This window comes from Ylistrum balloti, unplaced genomic scaffold (genome assembly GCF_031769215.1).
Source record: "Ylistrum balloti isolate Yb309-2 unplaced genomic scaffold, AGI_CSIRO_Ybal_v1 Utg370508, whole genome shotgun sequence".
NCBI classification, from domain to species: domain Eukaryota; kingdom Metazoa; phylum Mollusca; class Bivalvia; order Pectinida; family Pectinidae; genus Ylistrum; species Ylistrum balloti.
In genome coordinates this window covers 1,665,470-1,689,656 of record NW_026782328.1, presented here as the reverse complement: position 1 = coordinate 1,689,656, position 24,187 = coordinate 1,665,470, and the positions used below count along the sequence as shown (strand labels likewise).

Genomic DNA, 24,187 nt, shown 5'->3' with positions numbered 1-24,187 from the left:
AGCAAATATCAACTGCCTTTGCAATCTATCTAATCTACACCAAATTAAAACTGGTTTTTAGGTAATCTTAGATTTCAATACTAGTCAATTTTAAGTCCCGATGTGACTGTGGCCAGATTTTGGCTTCTATCAAAGGCAAGATCCTGTGGCACTTCAGGGTGCATAATGGGGTGTTCATCCTTTGTATGGCCCTTGGGGAGGGGAAAGTCGAAGACAATTGCAGGGTTGGAGGGGCGATATCCTGTTGTACACGTTGCAGCATTGACAAATGTTGTACATCCATCTGTTGACATTCCATATCCTGTAAATATGCACCAAATGGAAGATTAAACAAAGTCATCAAGATCCCCTGCTCATTTTCATTTGTAAAATATATACATTTAAAGTGAGCAACAACAAAAACTGGAGAAAATATCAGCCAATCACATCAGCCTCATCAAGTATGTGCAGAATTTGCTAATAATCAAACTTGAATAAGGGATTAAGGTAACAAGTCAACCAAGTAAGTATCATCATAATTAATTTGTTCCTTCAAAAGATAACATGCCAAGAGTATTCAGTTCGAGTGCCAAAAGATATCAGCCAATCAGGTTACAGAAGTCTCATTAAATATGTGCAGAATTCACTGTTAATCGAACTTGGGTAAGGGCTTAAGGTAATAAGTGTACCAACCAAGTTTCATCAAAATCATACCAGTCCTTCAAAAGATATAATGTGGAAAGCAGCATCTGGATGGATGGATGAAAGGACGGACAGATGGACAGAACCCATTTTAATATCCCCTCATCAACTTTGTTAGGTGGGGGATAATAAAATATGAGACATTGTCCTGTTGTCAATGAGACATTGTTCCACTGTTAAATAAACATGAAATATGAGACATTGTCTCCTTGTCAAAGACACATTGTTCTATAGTCAGTAAGACATTGCTCCAATGTCAAAGAGATGTTGTTCTGTTGTCATATAGACTTTGCTCCAATGTCAAAGAGACATTGTTACCCTGTCAAAGAGATGTCATTCTATTGCCATAGAGACCTACTTCAGAGAGAGACATACATCTAATCAACTGATCAGTGGATGATATCTCAGTGGAAAATAACTTTTCTACATATCTGAACTCGTATTACAAACAGAAGGATTCTTCGTCATGGTAAGTGTTTTTCATCATCATTATGTATATCAAGTTGTTTTTTAATCATATACAGCTAAAGAGAATATGGAGAATACACCAGCGCAATTGTTCCATACCACGATCTGTTTGTGCCAGTGGCTTCATACCACAGTTAGGTAGTAATGTACCAAAAATGAAAGTTGGTAATATTATCATTTTGGTAGTACCATGAAATAAACCATTTTGTACCATATAATATATATTTTTAAATTTCATATTTCAATATATAACTGAATATTATGGGTGTACTTTGCAGAATTTATGTATGTTTTGTTTTTGTTGATTTGATGTATGTACTCTAAACAGAACAGTTATTTTATGACATTTTCGTTATAGTTTTCTTAAATGTTATAAAAAACGCTTGTTAACACCTTCAAACCTGATTGAAGGGAGGCAACTGCAACAATGCTGCTTCAATCAACCAAAATGTATTTCACGATGAGCAAACAAAGTTTTATAGAAAATAAGTTTGGTACAAATTGACTTCACTGTTTGGTATAACAACCCTAGCATTTGTTTGGTAAGGATATATAGTAGTACATATCAAGTTGGCTTTGGTATGCATTGACCAAAAATGTTTGGTAGGAAACAGGCATGGTACAGAGCAACTAGTATTTGAGTACACTCTATGGGACAAAGTATCTGTATATGGAGCAATTTGTGATGTAATGGCTTCTCAGACAAATTTTTAGCTTCATTTATACTCAAATTGACTGATTTCTCATTTGGCTTCCACTACATAATACCAGGCATATTTATTTATACTGTCCTGTGTCATTTCACTTGTGTAAAAGTGATATATATAGTTAAAAAATGGTTACTTTATTGTTTATCAACCAATATCCAAAAGAAACCAGCCTTACAACATGTGCATGAAGTTTTACTGATGTATGGAAAACAGGTTTCAATATATGTTTCACAAAAACATAGAAACAATTAGAGATTTAATGTTTTGACTATCTGTTTCTAAAGTTACATGGTAATTATTCAACCTACCACCATGGTTATGATTGAACTTACCTTCATGTATATGTCCGAATACATGGTATTTGGGCTTTACTATCTTCTGTACAACACTGAGAAGCTCCACACATCCAGCATGGTTACCTCCCTTCTCAATATCTCCATACCCTGTTAGACAGTGGGTTTTAAACTGTTATAGTGATGATATTTGAAATTGAGTTACAGTAGTTTAAAGAATAATTATGTCACTCTCAATGTACACAAAGACGAGCAAACATCTTTGGAAATTTGGGAGCTGTGTGATAAACATTGCCACATTTAAAAAAAGACTTTCAGATTTCAAAAACAGCTTTTAAAACATTCAATAAATACTTATTTGTATACAAATTGCTTAAGGTCGTAAAGGTCACATAACTTTTTGTCAATTTTACTGTTGTAAAATCTTTGTCATAGCAATTATCCTGTTAACAAAGTAAACTAACATAACATAACATTCATTGCAAGCCTAGGTAAAAAATTCTAACCAATTTCTGCTTAAAAATTACAGTTTTTATCAGACTACAGTAAATTTCGTCCCCTTACATCAGGAAAAATGTGAGATCCTCAGGTTATGAAATTAACAATTTCAATAAAGCACCTTAAGATCCTTCCATCCATGCAGAATATTTAAATCTACAATATCTGTGTCTTGAGAAGAAAATTTTTGAAATTTAATTCAATATGCCATCCTTTGGTTTCGCTCTCAAGCCCCTTTGGAGTGGGAAACATATAAATCACAATTTGAGTTCACATTTTGCCATGAAAGGTTTCTGAATTTGTTTTTTAAATTGGTTCATTTGTTATTAAGTAGGAGCTGAAAATGTAGATGGTTTGTGGATGCACTATGTACAACGACAGACAAAAGATGATCTCAAAAGGTCACTATGATCTAATAAATCTTATTGATAAAAGTCATGATTGAGACAATAAAATTCGTAAGTATAGGCAATAATGGCCCAGTAATGTGGAAAATGATTGCAAAATAATAATGGTATTTACAGTGAAATTTCAAAGTCCAGTCATGATGGAATCGTGAAGGCAACTAGAAAGCCCAGTCAAAAATAATAAAGACCTACCTACTGGGGGAGTATGTGTTATCAGTATATCCGTCTCTTTTGGTATGTTTTTCCATTTCTGTAGCAGAGGCTCACCTCTACACAGGTTAAAGCCCCATCGACCAAATGCAGTTGCTGGCTGCCTGTGGGAAGAAACAAAGGTCACGCATGAACAAGTACAACAAAAATGTATTACAATAATAACTAAAGGGAGTTTCCTGATAGAAAAGATGAGGACAAGTCACTATATGTTATCATCAAGGATATTAAGAGGGGGAAGGAACATCAAATGCTATCATTAGTTGGTGGAGTTGGTGGAGTAGTTCCTAGTGGTAGTGAGATAAACAAAATCTTTCAATGTTATTACACATCTCTGAGATACATTTTTACAAAAGCAGCAATGACCTTAACTACATGTATTTAACACTGACCTTAACATATAGAAATTATAGACCTTTCACAAACTAAAAGATATTAACATATAGAAATTATAGACCTTTCACAAACTAAAAGATATTAACATATAGAAATTATAGACCTTTCACAAACTAAAAGATATTAACATATAGAAATTATAGAACTTTCACAAACTAAAAATCATTTCACATTAAAAAAATGTACATTATATTATTAGTCACTTTTTGCAACGTTTATTGACAGGTAAGGCAACACCACTTAAATGGCTGGTTTTAAATTATAAATCAATTTCCTTACCATCCATGACAAAATCTTTAAGAATGAAATCAGAATAGATCCTAATCTTATGTAGAAAATGACATAAAATAGGCAAATATTTGAACAAAACACAGTCTTGATTTATAGCACATGGAAATGAGACAAAATTTGAGGTATTCAAGTGTAAGTGTATACATATGCAAAACTTACCATGGTGAACCATAGATATTGATTCCATACAGGTTGACCATAGCATCTTCCAGGTATATACAATTTGTCATTAGTTCTTTCACACATTTAACACCTAGATTTGCCATTTGATCCTTATATTTTTTCATGGACCCTAACAATGGGTCCAAGGAAGGTTTGCTCATGATTACGTTATCGAATGAAATTTCATGGTTGCCAGCAATCACAACCTTGTGCTTATGAGGTAACTGACCTGTTAAAAAGCAATGTGAAAAATAGTGAACAATACAAGTGATGTTCATAATTTGATAATAACACATCAGCAGTTTTCTAATCTATATTGTATAAATACAAAATGGATGTATATGCTGTAAACATTTTATGATTTGCAGATTTGCAGAGTGAAATCAGTTTTGTGAATATGTTAATTTGTATTAATTCATATTGTACAATCAAGTGACATATCATTTCTTTGACTGTTTAGTGGATTACAAAATAAAATCACAAAAATAAAGGGAGTTAACTCTTGAAAGAGACTTCCAAAATGTAAATGTATAGTTATTCTTAATTCTTCAATATTCTTATCACAAATCAGTATCAAAGTTCATGATTAATGTATTTCTACAAATAAAGTAAAGTATCATTATTTATTCATCAATATATGTACCAACCTAAATATCTGTTAAATACATTAACAGCATTTGGTTCCCCCTTCATGGTGAAATCTCCAGCATGCAGTAAAATGTCTCCATTTGGTATCATCGTTGGGTCCCTGCTTTCTACTTTACTATGGGTGTCAGATATACAAACAATTCGTACATTATCAGAGGTCACTGGTGTGCTTGGGTCCAGGCGGTTTTCAGGCTGTATGTATGTATATTTAGACTTCACTTGTAAACGCTCCCAAGCTTTGTTTGGAAACTTAGTATATTTGTCAATTATAATCAAGTCTGTGTTCAAAACGTCATTCTTTGCCATTTTGACGAAAAAAAATGATAGACATTCACTGTGAATACTAACAATTTTGAAGCACTGATTTATTATGCTTAATTACATCCAGTCAAAGAAATTCATTTGATAAAAATTTAAACGCTCTAATTTTTTCAAATATTCAATTGGTTATTTAATTATGTTCCCATTTTGACACTTAAACATCTGGAAGTCAAAACTATTTCCGTGTCCGGGATCCTCTGTCCTTGTTCCTTTTATGCTGATCTGATATTAGATAATCTAGAAAAGGAGATACAACTGAAAAGTGCATGTATTAATAACAGAAATTATACAGCACATTGAAAATAAATCTAATTATATTAATTTTGTTGTCTCGTTTGTTGTCATAATTTTAATTTACCATATAAACAAAACATGTAAGGATCAGAGACGTATATATCACATGTGATAAATACGTCTCTGGAAAGGATGAATCAATATATGTTTAGAACGTACTTACCTGCACTTTTTCGTCCATTTTTAAATCGATGGCAAGTTATAAACGATACAACATCAAAATGCTTACAAATTGTATGTTATATAAAGCAAAACAGTCAAAGCATGACAATACAAAATGTTAAATGTGTCATTTTCTATTTTTAATTATGATTTACCCTGTTGCCTGGTTACATGTACACCGATGCTCACGGATTTTGCAGTTCAGAGGATTTTGTTCAGCTGAGATCAAAGGATGCACGAATAACAAACATTTATACAATATCGCAATGCTCGTCTGTCAATAACCACATCATTCCTCCGTTTGACAGTGATAAATTCAGTTGTCAGTCGTTCTCAGTTTGTAAAGCGATCCCGACATGGCTAGTTTTGTATGAGAAAATTAGTCTAGAATTATCTAATTAAGGGAAAGACATTTGATCAACCTTTAGACTGAAACATCTTATTTCTGGCAAATTATATACAAAAGATATCCAACAAAAACACTTTCGGTCTACATCTCCACGCTTGCGAATCTTATCCCGATCGGTCTTTCTTTGGCTTTTGAATCATATTTGTAAAATACCTTCGCTTACAAACACTCAGCCGACTTAGACTAGTGCTGGCGCGCTTACATTTAACAGAAAGTGTCTGTTTTAACAATACATTCTACGATCATCATGGCTCGGTCAATTTCCCCTTTGACTGAACTTTTCCTAATTTCCTTTTTGCTTCTTGCCCTATTTCCAAATTTCAAATATAGAATACCAAGAATATCACTTTTATAAAGATGCTTTCATAAATATTGTTTTCATATAATTTATTCATACACTGTACATACATGTACATCTTTAATAGCAATCATTATGTTTCATATTACATGTCAGTTACTGTTTTTCTGAGTTATATGAACAAAATCAAATAAACAATTGGTAGAAAATATCAATGTCTGATTTCAGAATTATCTGTTGTCTGGTAAAATCCCACAACAAAGGAACAGTTATGCTAACATCATTTAATGTCACCGAGGCGTAGGAATTGATATACACTAACACAATGTGAATTAAAACTACTCTTGAAAGCAATTCAAATAAGCAAGTACAATAACGCAGCAAGGAAAAAGATAAATCAAAGTACACATAAATAAGCACTGATTAAAGCGAAATATGTATTTAAAAGATATACATTACAAAGCACTGAAAACAAGCAAAAAGATGTTTACCACGGGATGAGAGGTAAGTACAGTGTACATGTATTTTAGCATACGCAACAGGCACATGAATGATACATTGCAATAGACGATGGGTCTGTCGGTGTGAATTAGTCTAAAACAAATTAAAAACAAGTATATCTTACAAGAGAATTAGAATTTTGATAAGTTAGAGGATCTTCTTATTGGCCCAGACGGAAACACTCGATGGATCTATATTGCTGAACCCAATTCTCAGAACATCAAGACATTTCATTTGTAACCAATCGACCAACAGGGGCTCAAGATAAACATTTATTTCATGTTATATTTAAACCTTTCAGTAAATAATGTTTAGAATTAAGATTATGGGCCAGAAAATACCCAACGAGCATAGTTTTTTTTCGACATTGTTTCCACAAAATGGTGATGAGCTAATTATACAAAGCCAAGTTGATTTTTTATCTGATTAAAACAAAGCCCGATCAACATGGCAGGCTTCATCCCATACTTTTATCCGCCATTGGAAAACATGGCTTCCCGACATTTCTACATCATTTTTGATATTCCCCCGATGGTCTACACGCTGTGATACTGTAACATGAGTGGAAGGTATATTTACACCTGTTTAAAGCACCAGCCCCTATCATACATAGATACCAGAATAAGCAGAACTATTTGACGTTCATGAGCATAGCACTGCCTGATGGTAACATTTTGGACACATTAGGACCTTTTCTTGGGAGCGATAATGATGCGAAGATTACAAACGCCATAATGGACAGTCTCTCCTGGCTGGAGAAAGATGACATCATCGTTGTTGATCGAGGGTTAAGGGATGTTTTGCCAGATTTGGAATCACGTGGTTCGAAAACAAATATGTTGTTTAGTCTAAAAACCTGAACAGTCTCAACATGGCGACATACAATGTAACCTTGATAGATCCATAAGTCCATGTGGGTAGTGGAATCATATCACAGACGATACAAGCAAAAGCTGTTTTTCAAAACACAACTTGCCTCCAGCTATTTCATTGGTGTCTTAGAATAGTAACAGTCTGTCTCAATTGAATTTGAGGACCCCATATATGTTAGAACACAAGAGCGATACGCAAAGGATACTATTTGTCAAAACTAGACGTTACTCTACCTTAGGGCAATATCCTGTAACACTTACCAAATATCATTGGCAGCTGGCTACTTAAGTGATCACCTCGGTTATGATGGCGAAGTCCTTCGAGATATGGACCTATCGGCGCTTAGGTGGTATTGTATGGTGTCAGATCCACTCGAGGTATAAGAACAGCGTACAATGTTTGGATCATGAATGGCAGTTCCGACGCCGTTTATCCCGTAAAGTGTTATTAACGCTAGTGTACTACTGGACAGAGAACCATGGGTGTGTGTGCCCACGTAATCAGTATCCTGTACTATTTAGGATATTGTATGTACAGAGGCTTCCAATAGCACACACAAACTGTTGTAGTTTAGACTATTTTGTGGTTGGTTTTTTCACAGTGTATCAAATCTATATTCAATTGTATTGCTCGACAGTGCTTGGATTTGATAAGACAGAAGATTGTAACATACGCCGATAGTTCTCCGTGTAAATGAATATTTTCTAACATTAAATATTGAAAGTTCTCCATAAATCTTGAAGTCTTTCCCCGCATGTTGGTGTACCTTCTCTGGTTTTAAAGATTAACGAGGTAGATAGTGTTCCAAAGTATGGTAAGATGAATCATTGCTCATTCTCGTATGCATATTGAAATTCAGTTAAATCGGAGGCAGTCTTCATAAGATTTTTTTTCGTTTACAGAACGTGCCGGAGTTTCTAGATTGGGGTTCCAAAAGGTTCAGTTGTAGGCCCGGAATTATTATGACATCAGCATATAATTGATAATAATAATAATAACGTCAAATTTAGTATTCTTGAGGAAGACATTTAAAGACTGAGAGATCTTTCACAATGTCAGCAGTTGTAGTTTGGTGTTGATAGTGTGTATTATTTAAGTGTACAAAATGGTGGAAGAAAGTGTAAATACAGTGTGCAGCTATGTTCATTTTGTCGGTTACAATGTATACCAGCAGTAAAAAGAAACGCAAGTTCGGCATTTGCAATGTAACTTTTAGACACTTGGACGAAATTTAACTAAATTTGAAACCTCCGCCCATTGTGGAAATGATCTGCGGTTAAAATTTTGTCGCCCGTGACCCCCTCGACGCCGTATGCTTTCGGGAGATTTTTCAAGAAAGCGTGCATCCAGGATACTCCTTCACCATAGGTGTTGATAAATCATTACAAATCGAACATTGGAACAATACAGGTTAGCTGCTCAACATTTCTTTTCGAAGCGATTGTAGAGCGAAATGCCGCGATTGAGTGAAATCGATAGGGGTAGGGCCATTGCTCTGATAATGATAATGTAAGACAGCAATATGGTATAAACGAGACAACAATATCCCGTTTTGTTGGGCGTCTCAGAGCCACAGGGAACTTGGATGGCCGTCCAAGGCGCGGTCGCGACGTCCAGATAGAGGCGTACGTCTCTCGCATCACCGTTTCCGATATCAGACGGCGACGAAGACGGTACGCCAAGTTGTCGACACTCATTGTCGGCCAGTGTATCCAAGAACGGTTAGGAATAGGTTGCGAGAGTTTCATTTAAGGTCACGACGCTCCTATATTGGATCGCCACTTATGCATAGGCGTCGCCAAAGTCGAATGCAGTGGCTGCTTGCACATGCACCTAACCTGTTTCGTTTTGCCCATTGGAGACATGTGTTGTTTACTGACTGGTATAGAGGCCTCATAGGCCTGCTCCAGACAAATATCCTTAAGTATTCTTAAGTAAGTATTCACACTTAACAGGTCAGATGGACGACAACGTGTCTATCGATGTCGTGGTGAGCGTTATTCTGACGCTTACGTAACGGAAAGCGACAGTTTGGGGGAAGATGTTATGGTATGGACAGGAGTATCTCAAAGCGTGAAAACACCTCTCGTGGTTATCCCTGGCAATCTTACAGCAGTAAGGATCTTGTCTTGAGATCACGCATCCTTCCTCCTATCCATCAACATTACCTTACGTGCAGCAGGACAACGCTAGGCCGAATGTTGCTATTGTTTATCGTGACTTTCAGGCTCAAAGCAACGTCCCGGTTCTTGATTGGCCACCATACACTCCAGAGTTGTACCCAATCGAGCATTTGTGGGACGAGCTGGACATTAGGGTTAGGAAGCCCGTCAACGTCTCATATAACGTCGCTTATCTCACGCAGACCTTTATTTAGTAGTGGAATAATATCTATCAAAGGGCAATAAACTCCTTAATGGGGTCAATGTTAAGGAGAGTTAGAGCACCGACTGAAGCCAGGGATGCGACCACACGCTACTAGTGTGGACCAAGAAAAGGCATAGGCTACCCGTTCTTTTAACGCTGTTCACGCAGACGCCATCTGTTGTAGGACAACAAAAATCATCAAAATGTATTCAGTAGTGATGAAATAATTGAGGAACCCAAACAATGAAGTAATCATCAATGAATCATGTAAAATAATAACTATCGAAAATTAACTTGCGTATCTTCTTTCTGCTAGTATACATTAAAAACACAGTGCACATACTTGGATATGCGACTATTATATATTTAAATTTTAATTGTAATATTCATATTAAAACAATGTTGTCTACAGCAATAAAAATGCTAGGGTTTTAGAAACGTGCATGCAAACAATTTCTTTCAATAGATAAAGAGTTTTGTGTTTAGAAACCAAAATAAACTTTAATGATTTGTTACACAGAAAGTGTCTTCAGACGGAGTTTAAATGACACTGTCTCCCTTTTTTAAATATGTCACAGCTTTTCTTATTGCTTTGATCTTTTTAATTCCTTTCCACGTGATTATGTTCATATTGTAGAATAAAACATCCATAAAGACCGTCCGTCATCTTTTTGTCAAAAGTCATATATTTTAGTAGACCATGAATCAACTCAACTAAGATATTCTGTATTTAAAATTGGTAAGCTTTAGAATGTGAAAGGATACTATTATTCTAATCCATCGGACAAAATTATCCACACTTCCGATGTGGGTAAGATTTATCTTACCCGGGGTAAAACAGTCCGCAGGCACAGGACATAAACACGTACTGAACTCGTAAGCATTCATCCCCTCGGGAGTGAGATTAATAGAACCGTTCATTCACTTTAGGGTCAGAAAGAGGGATCATAACACACTAGGGAGATTGTTAATCTCTCTAACACTCGGCGAGCTTCGTGTTTGATAACTTTATAATCTCCCCCTCGAGTTGAAATCCCCCTCTCTCACCCCAAAGGGACTGTTGGATCAGCGGAAGTTGTACTTAAAAGTTGTCGTTTGGAATTATCGGAAAACCTTTTCCCCTTCCCAAGTTCTTTCAAGTTTTTATATTACTGCTAAGTTACCCGTGTTACAATGAAAATATTCCACATTTCTGTCTCAAAGCGTTTATCGACTCGAGTCATGGATGATTATGTTGCTTTCTTTCATAGGTCTGTTATCTGTTGTAAGAGTTGTTATGATTGGTTCCGTTGATGCCGACAGGTAGAGCAGTTAAAACAAAGTGTTTTCCATTACAAAGGAGTGGACATTAAACATATATACTCTCCCATGTTTACAAGGATTGTATATATACAATACACATTTAACACAACACACATTTCACAGAACTAACGATATACAAATTAACTTTCTTTATTTATGCTGAAACACGTTCTGAATTGTATATGTATTATTATTTTATTGTCCTATCTTATCGTCTGTAGATAACAGTCGAGTGTTGAATCGTCTAACCTAGTGTACAGTAAGTGACACCAATACAGATGATCACTTGTAATGTTGTTGTAGATAATGCTGTAAGTCATTCTTTATTTTCAGAACGATGACCTTTAAAGAAAGGTGAGTTGTATTACATGTCGGTTTCAGACGGTGTGATGCTGTTGCAAAATCCAAACTGAGATTGTCGAGATTTGCACTGAAGCACATTCATGGACACCGATATGCAAAATGAATTGTTTAGGGTTATTCTATTGACAAAATTGACCTGTATAGTGAACCATATAATTTATAAACTGTACGATAAGATGACATGCATGTTTAGTTAATCATCACTGAAAATAAATTGTCTCGAGTTTGGCGTCAAGGGAGAATTGAATGAACTTAAGGATTTCGTAAAAAAATGTTTCCGAAACACAGTCTGATACTCATTATATATATATATATCAAGGAAAGTCTTCTAACATTTCTTTAACGATGTCTCATTGTTATGGCTGTATACATAGTGACTATATATATTTACAAACACTTATTTGTTCACGTTGACCTCCTTGTGTACATTTAAAACTCGTCAAGTATTTAAGCACTCTCGTATCATCTTATTATGGTTCTAAATCTAAATCTTACTGTCTCGTGGTAGATTGATGACCGCAGTTTATGATAGCTCTACATACACGTGGAATTTTATATGATAAGTTTCGTGTGTGAAATTGAAGACAATGCTGGTATATATACTGCCGGGGTGTATTTGTTGTACTATTTTGTACTTAATTATGAACTTGACCAAAGCGGGTCATTGCATTATCTTATAAAATAAACTGGTAAATATCTTCTGTAGAGACATACAATGTATCTTCCATACCGCTCAAGATTTTTAATTGCATTTATTAAATGAAAGGTTCCTTATAAAATCAAATTATTTTTTATGTTTATTAAAGTACTGATGATTTTTTTAATCTTCTATTTGGTCCAAGGGGAAATTCAACTAAAAATGCTTAAGACAATTATCTTTATTCCTTCATCTGACGAAGACGAAATTTCCAATAAAAGTTTTCCTTCCGTAGTCCGTCCGACCGTCCGTTATTTACACGTGTAATATTATAAGGTCCTATTTGTATATCCCTTATTTCGAGCATACTTAGTGATGGCTGCCAGTAACCATTTTGTATTTGAGTATATGATTACTTTTTAAAAGTCTTACAGATAACAGGAAACACAAAACTAGTGATTGAGATCTTCACATTGTAGACATCATGATCCTTGTGCGATCTCATTTTTTAAAGGTTATTGTCACACACCGTTTGTTTGAGTTGTCTGTTGTTAACACTGCTCAGACCAATGGACGGTAGACTACCAGATGATCATACTGCCAGTAAAATGGTGATGCCGGAGCCAGAGGAAACAATAACAGGTAAATACATTACAAAAGAAGATAATAACACTGTCAGGTGATACATTATGTATTTGTCAATTGATAGGACGCGGACATAGTTATGTCACTTTTCGTATTTACAATCCTGGTTTTATTAAGAGCAATTTTAGCGCGGGATGTTAAAAAATACATTCATTTTTTATAAATCTGAATCAGCAAATTTAATATTATATTTTTTGGTGTTGAACATTTTAAGATTTGAATGCAACGTTACTGAAAATAATTCTTGTCGTGTTTGAAATAGGTGTCACTTCCACATTCACGGTAAAATATCCAATACAATTCTTTCTAAAACTTTTTTTTAAAATCAATATCCTCTAGGAATCTAATTTGGCCCCTTGGGCTTTCAAATTCCAATACACATCTCCAAAAACAACATCATGATGATACGAAAATGATCTTTAACATTATTATTGAATTTGTATTCCTCTGTTTAAGGACGAAGTACAGGAATGGTCGTCTCCCCTACCCATGCCGTCAATAAAAACCCCACAGAACCTCCGTTTCCAATGGACATGAGATTAGCCATGTTTGGTAAGGAAAACAAATTCAACTAAACTGGTATTACCCTCGCACAATGCCAACATGTAGACACAGAATCTATGCATTCGTGAAAACTTAACATTACGCCACACAATAAAAAGTAGGTATACATGTAAGCCATACCATCAACACAAAGTTACACACAATATGATATACCGTAGCGGCAGCAAAGAATACCAAACTCTATATTAAATACAATAAACCAGGAACAGATCATGCTAAAATTAACAGCTATATCACACACCAGAACAACTAGATGGTCCTTGAGAGGGAGGGCAACCGGATACTGTGAAATCTGTAAAGTTCTACCATTGCGCCAACACCAAATTCCTCCTAAAGTCATTATATATAACATGTACAATCTCAACTCCTACATTATATAACATGTAAAATATCAACTCCTGCATTATATAACATGTAAAATCTGAACTCCTACAGTCATGATATATAACATGTAAAATCTCAACTCCTACATTATATATAACATGTAAAATCTCAACTCCTGCATTATATAACATGTAAAATCTCAACTCCTACATTATATAACATGTACAATCTCAACTCCTACAGTCATTATACATAACGTAAAATCTCAACTCCTACATTATATATAACATGTAAAATCTCAACTCCTACATTATATAACATGTACACATTATATATAACATGTACAATATATAAGTCATGATATATAACATGTAAAATCTCAACTCCTACATTATATATAACATGTAAAATCTCAACTCCTACAATCTCAACTCCTACAGTCATGATATATAACATGTAAAATATACATTATATATAACATGTAAAATCTTATATATAACATGTAAAATCTCAACTCACTCCTACAGTCATGATATATAAACATGTAAAATCTCAACTCCTACATTATATAACATGTAAAATCTCACCTCCTACATTATATAACATGTACAATCTCAACTCCTACAGTCATTATATATAACATGTAAAATCTCAACTCCTACATTACATAACATGCACAATCTCAACTCCTACACTCATTATATATAACATGTACAATCTCAACTCCTACATTATATATAACATGTAAAATCTCAACTCCTACATTATATAACATGTACAATCTCAACTCCTACAGTCATTATATATAACATGTAAAATCTCAACTCCTACATTATATAACATGTACAATCTCAACTCCTACATTATATAACATGTACAATCTCAACTCCTACATTATATAACATGTAAAATCTCATCCTACATTATATAACATGTACAATCTCAACTCCTACATTATATATATAACATGTATATAACATGTAAAATCTCAACTCCTACAGTCATTATATTTAACATGTAAAATCTCAACTCCTACATTATATAACATGCACAATCTCAACTCCTACATTATAAAACATGTACAATCTCAACTCCTACATCATGTAACTCCTACATTATATAACATGTACAATCTCAACTCCTACATAATTATACTCAATCTCACTCCTACATTATATAACATGTAAAATCTCAACTCCTACATTATATAACATGTACAATCTCAACTCCTACATTATATAACATGTACAATCTCAACTCCTACATTATATAACATGTAAAATCTCAACTCCTACATTATATAACATGTAAAATCTCAACTCCTACATTATATAACATGTAAAATCTCAACTCCTACATTATATAACATGTACAATCTCAACTCCTACATTATATAACATGTAAAATCTCAACTCCTACATTATATAACATGTACAATCTCAACTCCTACATTATATAACATGTACAATCTCAACTCCTACATTATATAACATGTACAATCTCAACTCATTATATAACATGTACATTATATATATAACATGTAAATCTCAATATAACTCCTACATTATATAACATGTACAATCTCAACTCCTACATTATATAACATGTACAATCTCAACTCCTACATTATATAACATGTACAATCTCAACTCCTACATTATATAACATGTACAATCTCAACTCCTACATTATATAACATGTAAAATATCAACTCCTGCATTATATAACATGTAAAATCTCAACTCCTACATTATATAACATGTACAATCTCAACTCCTACATTATATAACATGTACAATCTCAACTCCTACATTATATAACATGTAAAATCTCAACTCCTACATTATATAACATGTACAATCTCAACTCCTACATTATATAACATGTACAATCTCAACTCCTACAGTCATGATATATAACATGTAAAATCTCAACTCCTACATTATATAACATGTACAATCTCAACTCCTACATTATATAACATGTAAAATCTCAACTCCTACATTATATAACATGTACAATCTCAACTCCTAACTCCTACATTATATAACATGTAAAATCTCAACTCCTACATTATAAACATTATAACATGTACAATCTCAACTCCTACATTATATAACATGTAAAATCTCAACTCCTACATTATATAACATGTAAAATCTCAACTCCTACATGTACAATCTCAACTCCTACATTATATAACATGTATAACATGTATCTCAACTCCTACATTATATAAACATGTACAATCTCAACTCCTACATTATATAAACATGTAAAATCTCAACTCCTACATTATATAACATGTAAAATCTCAACTCCTACATTATATAACATGTAAAATCTCAACTCCTACATTATATAACATGTAAAATCTCAACTCCTACATTATATGTAACATGTATATAACAATCTCAACTCCTACATTATATAACATGTACAATCTCAACTCCTACATTATATAACATGTAAAATCTCAACTCCTACATTATATAACATGTACAATCTCAACTCCTACATTATATAACATAACATGTATATAATATATAACATGTACAATCTCAACTCCTACATTATATAACATGTACAATCTCAACTCCTACAGTCATTATACATAACATGCACAATCTCAACTCCTACATTATATAACATGTAAAATCTCAACTCCTACATTATATAACATGTACAATATAACATGTCAACTCCTACATTATATAACATGTACAATCTCAACTCCTACATTATATAACAACTCCTACATTATATAACATGTACAATCTCAACTCCTACATTATATAACATGTACAATCTCAACTCCTACAGTCATTATACATAACATGCACAATCTCAACTCCTACATTATATAACATGTAAAATCTCAACTCCTACATTATATATAACATGTAAAATCTCAACTCCTACATTATATAACATGTACAATCTCAACTCCTACATTATATAACATGTACAATCTCAACTCCTACATTATATAACATGTACAATCTCAACTCCTACATTATATAACATACAATCTCAACTCCTACATTATATAACATGTACAATCTCAACTCCTACATTATATAACATATATCTCAACTACATTATATAACATGTAAAATCTCAACTCCTACATTATATAACATGTACAATCTCAACTCCTACATTATATAACATGTACAATCTCAACTCCTACATTATATAACATGTACAATCTCAACTCCTACATTATATAACATGTAAAATCTCAACTCCTACAGTCATTATACATAACATGCACAATCTCACCTCCTACATTATAAAACATGTAAAATCTCAACTCCTACATTATATAACATGCACAATCTCAACTCCTACATTATAAAACATGTACAATCTCAACTCCTACAGTCATTATACATAACATGTACAATCTCAACTCCTACATTATAAAACATGTAAAATCTCATGCACAATCTCAACTCCTACACTCCTACATTATATATAACATGTACAATCTCAACTCCTACAGTCATTATATATAACATGTAAAATCTCAACTCCTACATTACATAACATGCACAATCTCAACTCCTACATTATAAAACATGTAAAATCTCAACTCCTACAGTCATTATACATAACATGTAAAATCTCAACTCCTACATTATATAACATGTAAAATCTCAACTCCTACATTATATAACATATAAAACATTTTTTTTAATTATTTGTTTGCATTTCATTTTCCAAAAAAGGTATGGGATGTTTTTGGGGTGCCGAGAGAAAATTTTGGACACATGCTGGCGTGTACTCAACACAGGTTAGTCAAATACGTATGTATAAACTGTATAGTGTTGTGCTATGTACACGGCCTTTGTGGGAAAAAATAGCAATGGTTCAGCTTCTTTCTATATCCTATCATTTCTTTGGGTTAACTTCGATTTCACGAATTCACTTGCTGGATTGGTTTTTAGCATCACCACAAAGTCAGAGAACAACGAAACATCTTTCATCGGCATATACCGGCTGTTACAGCCATAAGCATGTCAGCATTGAAACATACATTTCACTTATGTTTCTAATGTTCATTATTTCGAAGTTGTGACAAAATGATAAAATTATTACAGCTTGAAAAACAATGAATACAATGATACAACATATCGTAACATTGAAAAGCACAATAACAAAATGGTACAAATTGACAAATTACGCAGTGTTAAAAATAACTCAGATGTTTTCTACAACGAACAAGAAAATACCAACATTATCATAATCTAGACTCAAATTCAATAAAACTAGGGGGAAACATGAACATGAACAAAAGAAAGATTTACACGGAGTAAAAGTACAAGGAGAACAGGAGCAAGTGTTCCAGAATAGTAAGCGTCGGCTTTATCGATGGCAACATCCATGTAAACAATGGTCAATTCAAGGAAGTGGTGAGAACAAGACATACAACAACAGGACAAACAGGCAAATTAATGAGCATCAAATACGTTAGCATCATATCGCACATTGAATATTTCTCAATGAGATCACTATGACGACCTGAAATCTTCCCAACAATTCATATCAACTTACATCATTTGAAAGCTTGTGTTACAATTTTGTCCGACAGTTGACAAGTTCTTGCACGAATATCAACAACAACAGTGAAATTGAAAACATCACACTTATCATAGAGCTTGGTGGAAAGATGACCATGTTGGTTTTGTTGTAGGAAAAGATTGAGATAAGGGGCTGATGTAGAAGAGTCTATCGTGTCTTTGATTTCCAATTCTACTGTGTGTATATACGATTGAAGACAAGACGTCATTAATACAATTGAAAGTTGTATGAATAAGAACACACACAGACAGAATAAAATGCAAGTGAAAATATACTTAAGTATCGTTTCTGTGTTCTTGATGTTGTAGGTAGGGTACGCTAATGGTTACACTCCAAATCCGACGTATGAGGAAGTATGTACCGGTGGAACAGGACACAGCGAGGTGGTCCGGGTGGTATATAACCCAAACCAGACGAGTTACACCGACCTACTACAGGTATGTACTCAGTGTAAATCTAACGTTACATCGACCTACTACAGGTATGTACTCAGTGTAAATCTAGCGTTACACCGACCTACAACAGGTATGTATTCAATGTAAATCTAACGTTACACCGACCTACTACAGGTATGTACTCAGTGTAAATCTAGCGTTACACCGACCTACAACAGGTATGTATTCAATGTAAATCTAACGTTACACCGACCTACTACAGGTATGTACTCAGTGTAAATCTAGCGTTACACCGACCTACAACAGGTATGTATTCAATGTAAATCTAACGTTACACCGACCTACTACAGGTATGTACTCAGTGTAAATCTAGCGTTACACCGACCTACAACAGGTATGTATTCAATGTAAATCTAACGTTACACCGACCTACTACAGGTATGTACTCAGTGTAAATCTAGCGTTACACCGACCTACAACAGGTATGTACTCAGTGTAAATCTAGCGTTACACCGACCTACAACAGGTATGTATTCAATGTAAATCTAGCGTTACACCGACCTACAACAGGTATGTATTCAACGTAAATCTAACGTTACACCGACCTACTACAGGTATGTACTCAGTGTAAATCTAACGTTACACCGACCTACAACAGGTATGTATTCAATGTAAATCTAACGTTACACCGACCTACTACAGGTATGTACTCAGTGTAAATCTAACGTTACACCACCGATCAACTACAGGCTTATAATCCGTGTAAATCTAACGATACACCGATCTACTGCAGGTAAATACTGAGTTAAATTCTAATGTTATACCGATCTGCTGCAGGCATATATTCAGTGTAAATCTAACATTACACAGCGAAATACAGGTGTATATTCAGTGTAAATCTAACATTACACAGCGAAATACAGGTGTATATTCAGTGTAAATCTAACATTACACAGCGAAATACAGGTGTATATTCAGTGTAAATCTAACATTACACCGACCTACTACAGATATATAATCAGCTGAATTCCATTGTATCCTTTGTAGAACACAACGTAATGGTAAGGATATCGTTTCTGTTACCTGCCAACCCACGAAGTCCTTCAAATTGTTGACCGACTTCAGTATGTTCAATGGGGTGTCCTGCTATCGTGTCTAGGAATGTGGTCCTTAAGTGGTCTCATTAATCTTGAGAACCATCTTCATATGACCTTGGATATAACATAAAGACCCGAACTTAACTATCCTTCACATGTGTGAGCTCCGTAAAAACAGTTTATTTGGCCAACTACAGGTTAAAAGGCTATTGTAACTAATTACTATCAATTCCGTCTCTAAAGGTTACACAGAGGAAAAGTGGTCTTTATAGGCAGGTGACTTTTAATAGAGGTACAGTGTATAAATATTATTAACTGTGTTATACTGGGACTCAAAACCAATGTCCTTTAAAGATATGTATCTGTAATATTCAGGTAACGTTTAAGACAGGTTTGACTGCACTTGACAATTTTTACTTGTATACGAAGGTACAGCTCGCGTTCATCATAAACAGTATTGTTAAAACAAATAATATATGTCTTTACTGTATTTATAACTTTAAATGTGTGAGTTATAATTCATCTTATGCAAGACAACTAAAGACTTTTACAGAAGATAGCTATCAACGGCCAAATTTAAGATTTTGATTTCATTTTCCATCAAATCAGTAAAAGTTTTGCAAAATGTTCTATTTAAAGTCCTAAATCAAGAGATTGCCACTGGCATTGATATTAGATATTGAACCCAGAATCATACTTTACAACAGATTATAAAAAAAGTTTATTTTGCTACCATAAAAACCCGTGCGTGAAGTGCAGATTGTTTTTCTTGAAAAGTCCAAAGTGGGGAGTGTGCACATAACATACAATGTTTCTGAGGAATATCCGGATGGGGTACACTGCGTTACCATAAACACATTAGACCTTGACCTTTCCCAGCAACAGGCTGTGTGTAAGGCCCTGAAGTCTTTATACTGAGACTATTGCCCTAAGGCCTTGTGCCTGTCCTACCACAACCCCAAAAGGATTATTTTGCATCCAAATCCAGACGTGAAGGCAATAAATCGAGTTAAAAATACTTTCTGAATGAAATCACCTTGTAAAGCTCTGTCAGGAACCTTTGATATGGTCGATAAAAGATTCTGAAAGTTCAATAATATATCTTGTCCCGATAATCTCTTATAAAAAGCAGGAATAAAATCAACCAGTTGGAGTGGGGCATGCAAGGATCAGATGTACGATTATTGATAATTAATTAGTGACAATTAATACTTGAATTGTGTTGACAAATTAATTCAGCTCCAGATTTCTGAAATACTAGACGTATTAATGTTAAGAAAGCCAGACAATCCTTCACATTTTCTCATTAATTGGAGTCAGAAATTAATACTTTATATTTAAATTTACTGTGATGTATTTCAAAAATTACGACACAGCAAATTGATTGCCAAACACTTAATTTACAACAAAATACTTTTACTACCATGATAACTAGGTCAATGTCGTCTACTAGATGCCAGTCCGACAGCCACATATGGAATCAGATACAATTTACTGACACGAGTGACTTACATTTAGAATTTATTGTGATTCTGTCCTGCAAAAAGTAAAAACCCACGACATATAAATGTATGTTCCCGATGAATATGATTGAGAGCCACAACATCCTAATTGTACTCAGATCGACTGCATACTGTCCGGTAACAGTTTCAATATTAATAGTCATCGGAAATGTCCGCGACTCTGCTCTGGCTGTTTTTGAAATATTTTAACCTTTTCTATTACATTTTTTGTGTTCCTTTACAGTTTAGGAATGGGTTTGTTTATTTCCAAAGTTTACAAGTCGCAACACAAGATATGATTTGAACGGATTTCCACACGTTTGATCCTTAGCAATACCAATAGTCGTAAAATGAAACATCACTGCTATTCATTAGATATTATCACTTCATGTTTACAGCCGATTTTGCTATGTAATGCTTATTTATTTATTTAAAACAGGTCAAAACATTGCTCAATCACACATAGGCATTAATGATATCTTTATATTGTTGTAAATATTTAATTATCTTTTACTCATTGTACATATACCATGCATACATTTACATAATAATGTCTATATAGTAACGTAACAGGTGTCATTACTTCTGACAATGCTTCCGCTAAGATTCGAACCCAGAACCTCTGGCTTACCAGTCAGACGTCCAACTGATAGAGCTAAAGATAAGTTCTCTCTTACCGAGCGGTATATTGTGGCTAGTATTTACTAGGTTATACTAATAAAATAAAACACGAAATCCTGTGGTCACTTTGTGTAACGTACATCATCTTTCCTTTGTTTCGAAGGTTTTTTGGGAGGGACATGACCCCACCCAGGGGATGCGCCAGGGTAGGAGCCTTGGGACACAATACCGTTCCGGGGTTTACTATTACGACAACGAACAGAAGCAAGAGGCCATAGCAACCAAAGAGGCTTATGGGAATAAACTGGAGAAAAATGGCTATGGTAAAATAACTACAGAAATTCGTCCCGTTTCCAACTTTTACTATGCTGAGGACTACCACCAACAGTATTTACATAAAAACCCCAACGGATTCTGTGGGGTAGGCGGGACAGGTGTGTCGTGTCCAAGAGGCATTGGGGGCTACCAAATGAAGACAGAATTATAATTATTTGTCACAAAGTATTCATGAATTTTGCATTTGATTATTTAAATAAAAATACATTCGTTGTATATTTTCTATTAAAGATTCGTTTGTGTCATTTAGTAGAGTGATAACTTGTGCCACAGAATAAAAGGGTCAATGTTGGTCACTCAGATACATACTCAATAAACAATGGGCTCGTACAGTCAGTTTAATCGGAGATAACTGCATGACCTACTAGTGATTACTAAAATAGTCAATTATAGATTAAAATCGACTGCACAAAAAAATCTTTTTTAGTGTTCGGGAACTGAAAACAATGGATATTGGTTTATATCTATACATGTATATGACAAATGTTTTGCCTATCGTTCAGGACAGAGATACCTTCGTCACTTAAAAATGGTCCTCCATCTACTAACTTCAACTTCTTTACCTCAAAAACAACAAAATAAAATACCAACATGTAAACAGGATCATATTCCAAATTTAAATTCAATAACACCAGGACAACTGTCGATTTCTAAATTTAGATTATATTAAAAATACTGGTATCTAGTCATTCGTAAGATATTTCATAATGTCAGGGCCTAGCACATATGGCATTATTCTATACAACTAAATGTCGGTTAAAGTACTTCGCGTGACTTTATATTTTGGTCTATTACAATGTACCAACAGCTTTAACCGAATACGGGTGTTTTATTATTGGTCGAAAACTTCAAAAAAATGTTTAAAAACATGACAGGTTTTCCTTTTCAAAATTTACAACCTATATAAAGCCCTCTCTAAACACACATTATATATACAAAGTGGCAGTATGATATAATAACAATGAAACAATTATAAACAAGTTTAGAGAGAGAGGGGGATGGGTGAGAAGAGGTTTATAACACGTACCCTTTATGTTTAGAATACTTTGTAAATATAGGTCATTGATCTGCTCTTTCTCCGTGCAAGCGAAACAGGTGATACACTGTCCACATGGCTAAACTCTCAACTTGTCAATGTTCATCACTTCCCGTGCTTTGTATACTTCCTCTTTGTCACTCGTTGCTTTCTGGAATATCCGTTTCCACTTGTTCGCTTACACAGAAAAGGAACATGTGCGTGGTACATACATACAACTGTGGTACACATATACAAATGCAAGCTTGTTGTTCATCGCTGTGTCTGATATTAAGAAAATGTTTATAACTTCATGCAACAAATCCTTAATTCTACTTAATCAATAATGCCATCAACTGCAAAATTGTTTGGTTCTTTGTTTACAAGTTACAACATGCATGTCATGCGTCACAAAGCGTAATACCTGTAATGTTATGCATGTCATCTTCTCTAATGCCAAAAAGATATTCGTGACATAATGGGGTTGCACATTCCAATCAATCCAATGGTAGTGAACAGTGAATAGTAATGATGACAGGATTTAGTTCAAACATGGACTGAAACATCCTTGGGCAAGGGGACATATTGTACATTATAAACGGTGTGTGCACAATGGGACAAGTATAGGGAAAGCTTGAAATTTTTGCCCAATCACGATAACCCAGTTCGGCTTCTGGTCTCAGCTTATCGTAAATCGAACCACATACCTAGGATCTTCATCTTCAACCTTTCCGTTTGCTCGAACTATTTGTTAAAACTTTTCTGATAAATTGAGAGCATAGCCACTTTCAGAAGAAAACAAGGCATCGA

General features: G+C 34.3%; 2 protein-coding genes across 2 annotated transcripts; one reads left to right on the top strand and one right to left on the bottom strand.

The window, feature by feature from the left end:
- Positions 1 to 40: 40 nt before the first annotated feature.
- LOC132555643 (metallophosphoesterase MPPED2-like) lies at positions 41 to 5,079 on the bottom strand. Its single transcript, XM_060219994.1, has 5 exons — positions 4,764 to 5,079; positions 4,114 to 4,345; positions 3,250 to 3,371; positions 2,192 to 2,302; positions 41 to 301 (listed from the first exon to the last, which is right to left on the bottom strand). The coding sequence occupies exons 1-5, from the start codon at positions 5,068 to 5,070 to the stop codon at positions 81 to 83; spliced, it is 993 nt and encodes a 330-aa protein (XP_060075977.1). The 5' UTR covers positions 5,071 to 5,079; the 3' UTR covers positions 41 to 80.
- Positions 5,080 to 12,860: 7,781 nt separating this feature from the next.
- Positions 12,861 to 22,513, top strand: LOC132555626 (peptide methionine sulfoxide reductase MsrA 1-like). The gene is made up of 5 exons (XM_060219972.1): positions 12,861 to 12,933; positions 13,393 to 13,488; positions 17,559 to 17,623; positions 18,720 to 18,848; positions 22,190 to 22,513. The coding sequence occupies exons 1-5, from the start codon at positions 12,861 to 12,863 to the stop codon at positions 22,511 to 22,513; spliced, it is 687 nt and encodes a 228-aa protein (XP_060075955.1).
- Positions 22,514 to 24,187: the final 1,674 nt, after the last annotated feature.

Coding starts and splice junctions, on each gene's coding strand:
- LOC132555626 (XM_060219972.1), top strand. CDS start 12,861: ATGGACGGTAGACTACCAGATGATCATACTGCCAGTAAAATGGTGATG. Junction 13,489..17,558: donor CATGAGATTAGCCATGTTTG/GTAAGGAAAACA, acceptor TTTCCAAAAAAG/GTATGGGATGTTTTTGGGGT. Junction 17,624..18,719: donor CTGGCGTGTACTCAACACAG/GTTAGTCAAATA, acceptor TTGATGTTGTAG/GTAGGGTACGCTAATGGTTA.
- LOC132555643 (XM_060219994.1), bottom strand. CDS start 5,070: ATGGCAAAGAATGACGTTTTGAACACAGACTTGATTATAATTGACAAA. Junction 4,346..4,763: donor TGTATTTAACAGATATTTAG/GTTGGTACATAT, acceptor GCTTTTTAACAG/GTCAGTTACCTCATAAGCAC. Junction 2,303..3,249: donor AACACATACTCCCCCAGTAG/GTAGGTCTTTAT, acceptor ACTGTCTAACAG/GGTATGGAGATATTGAGAAG.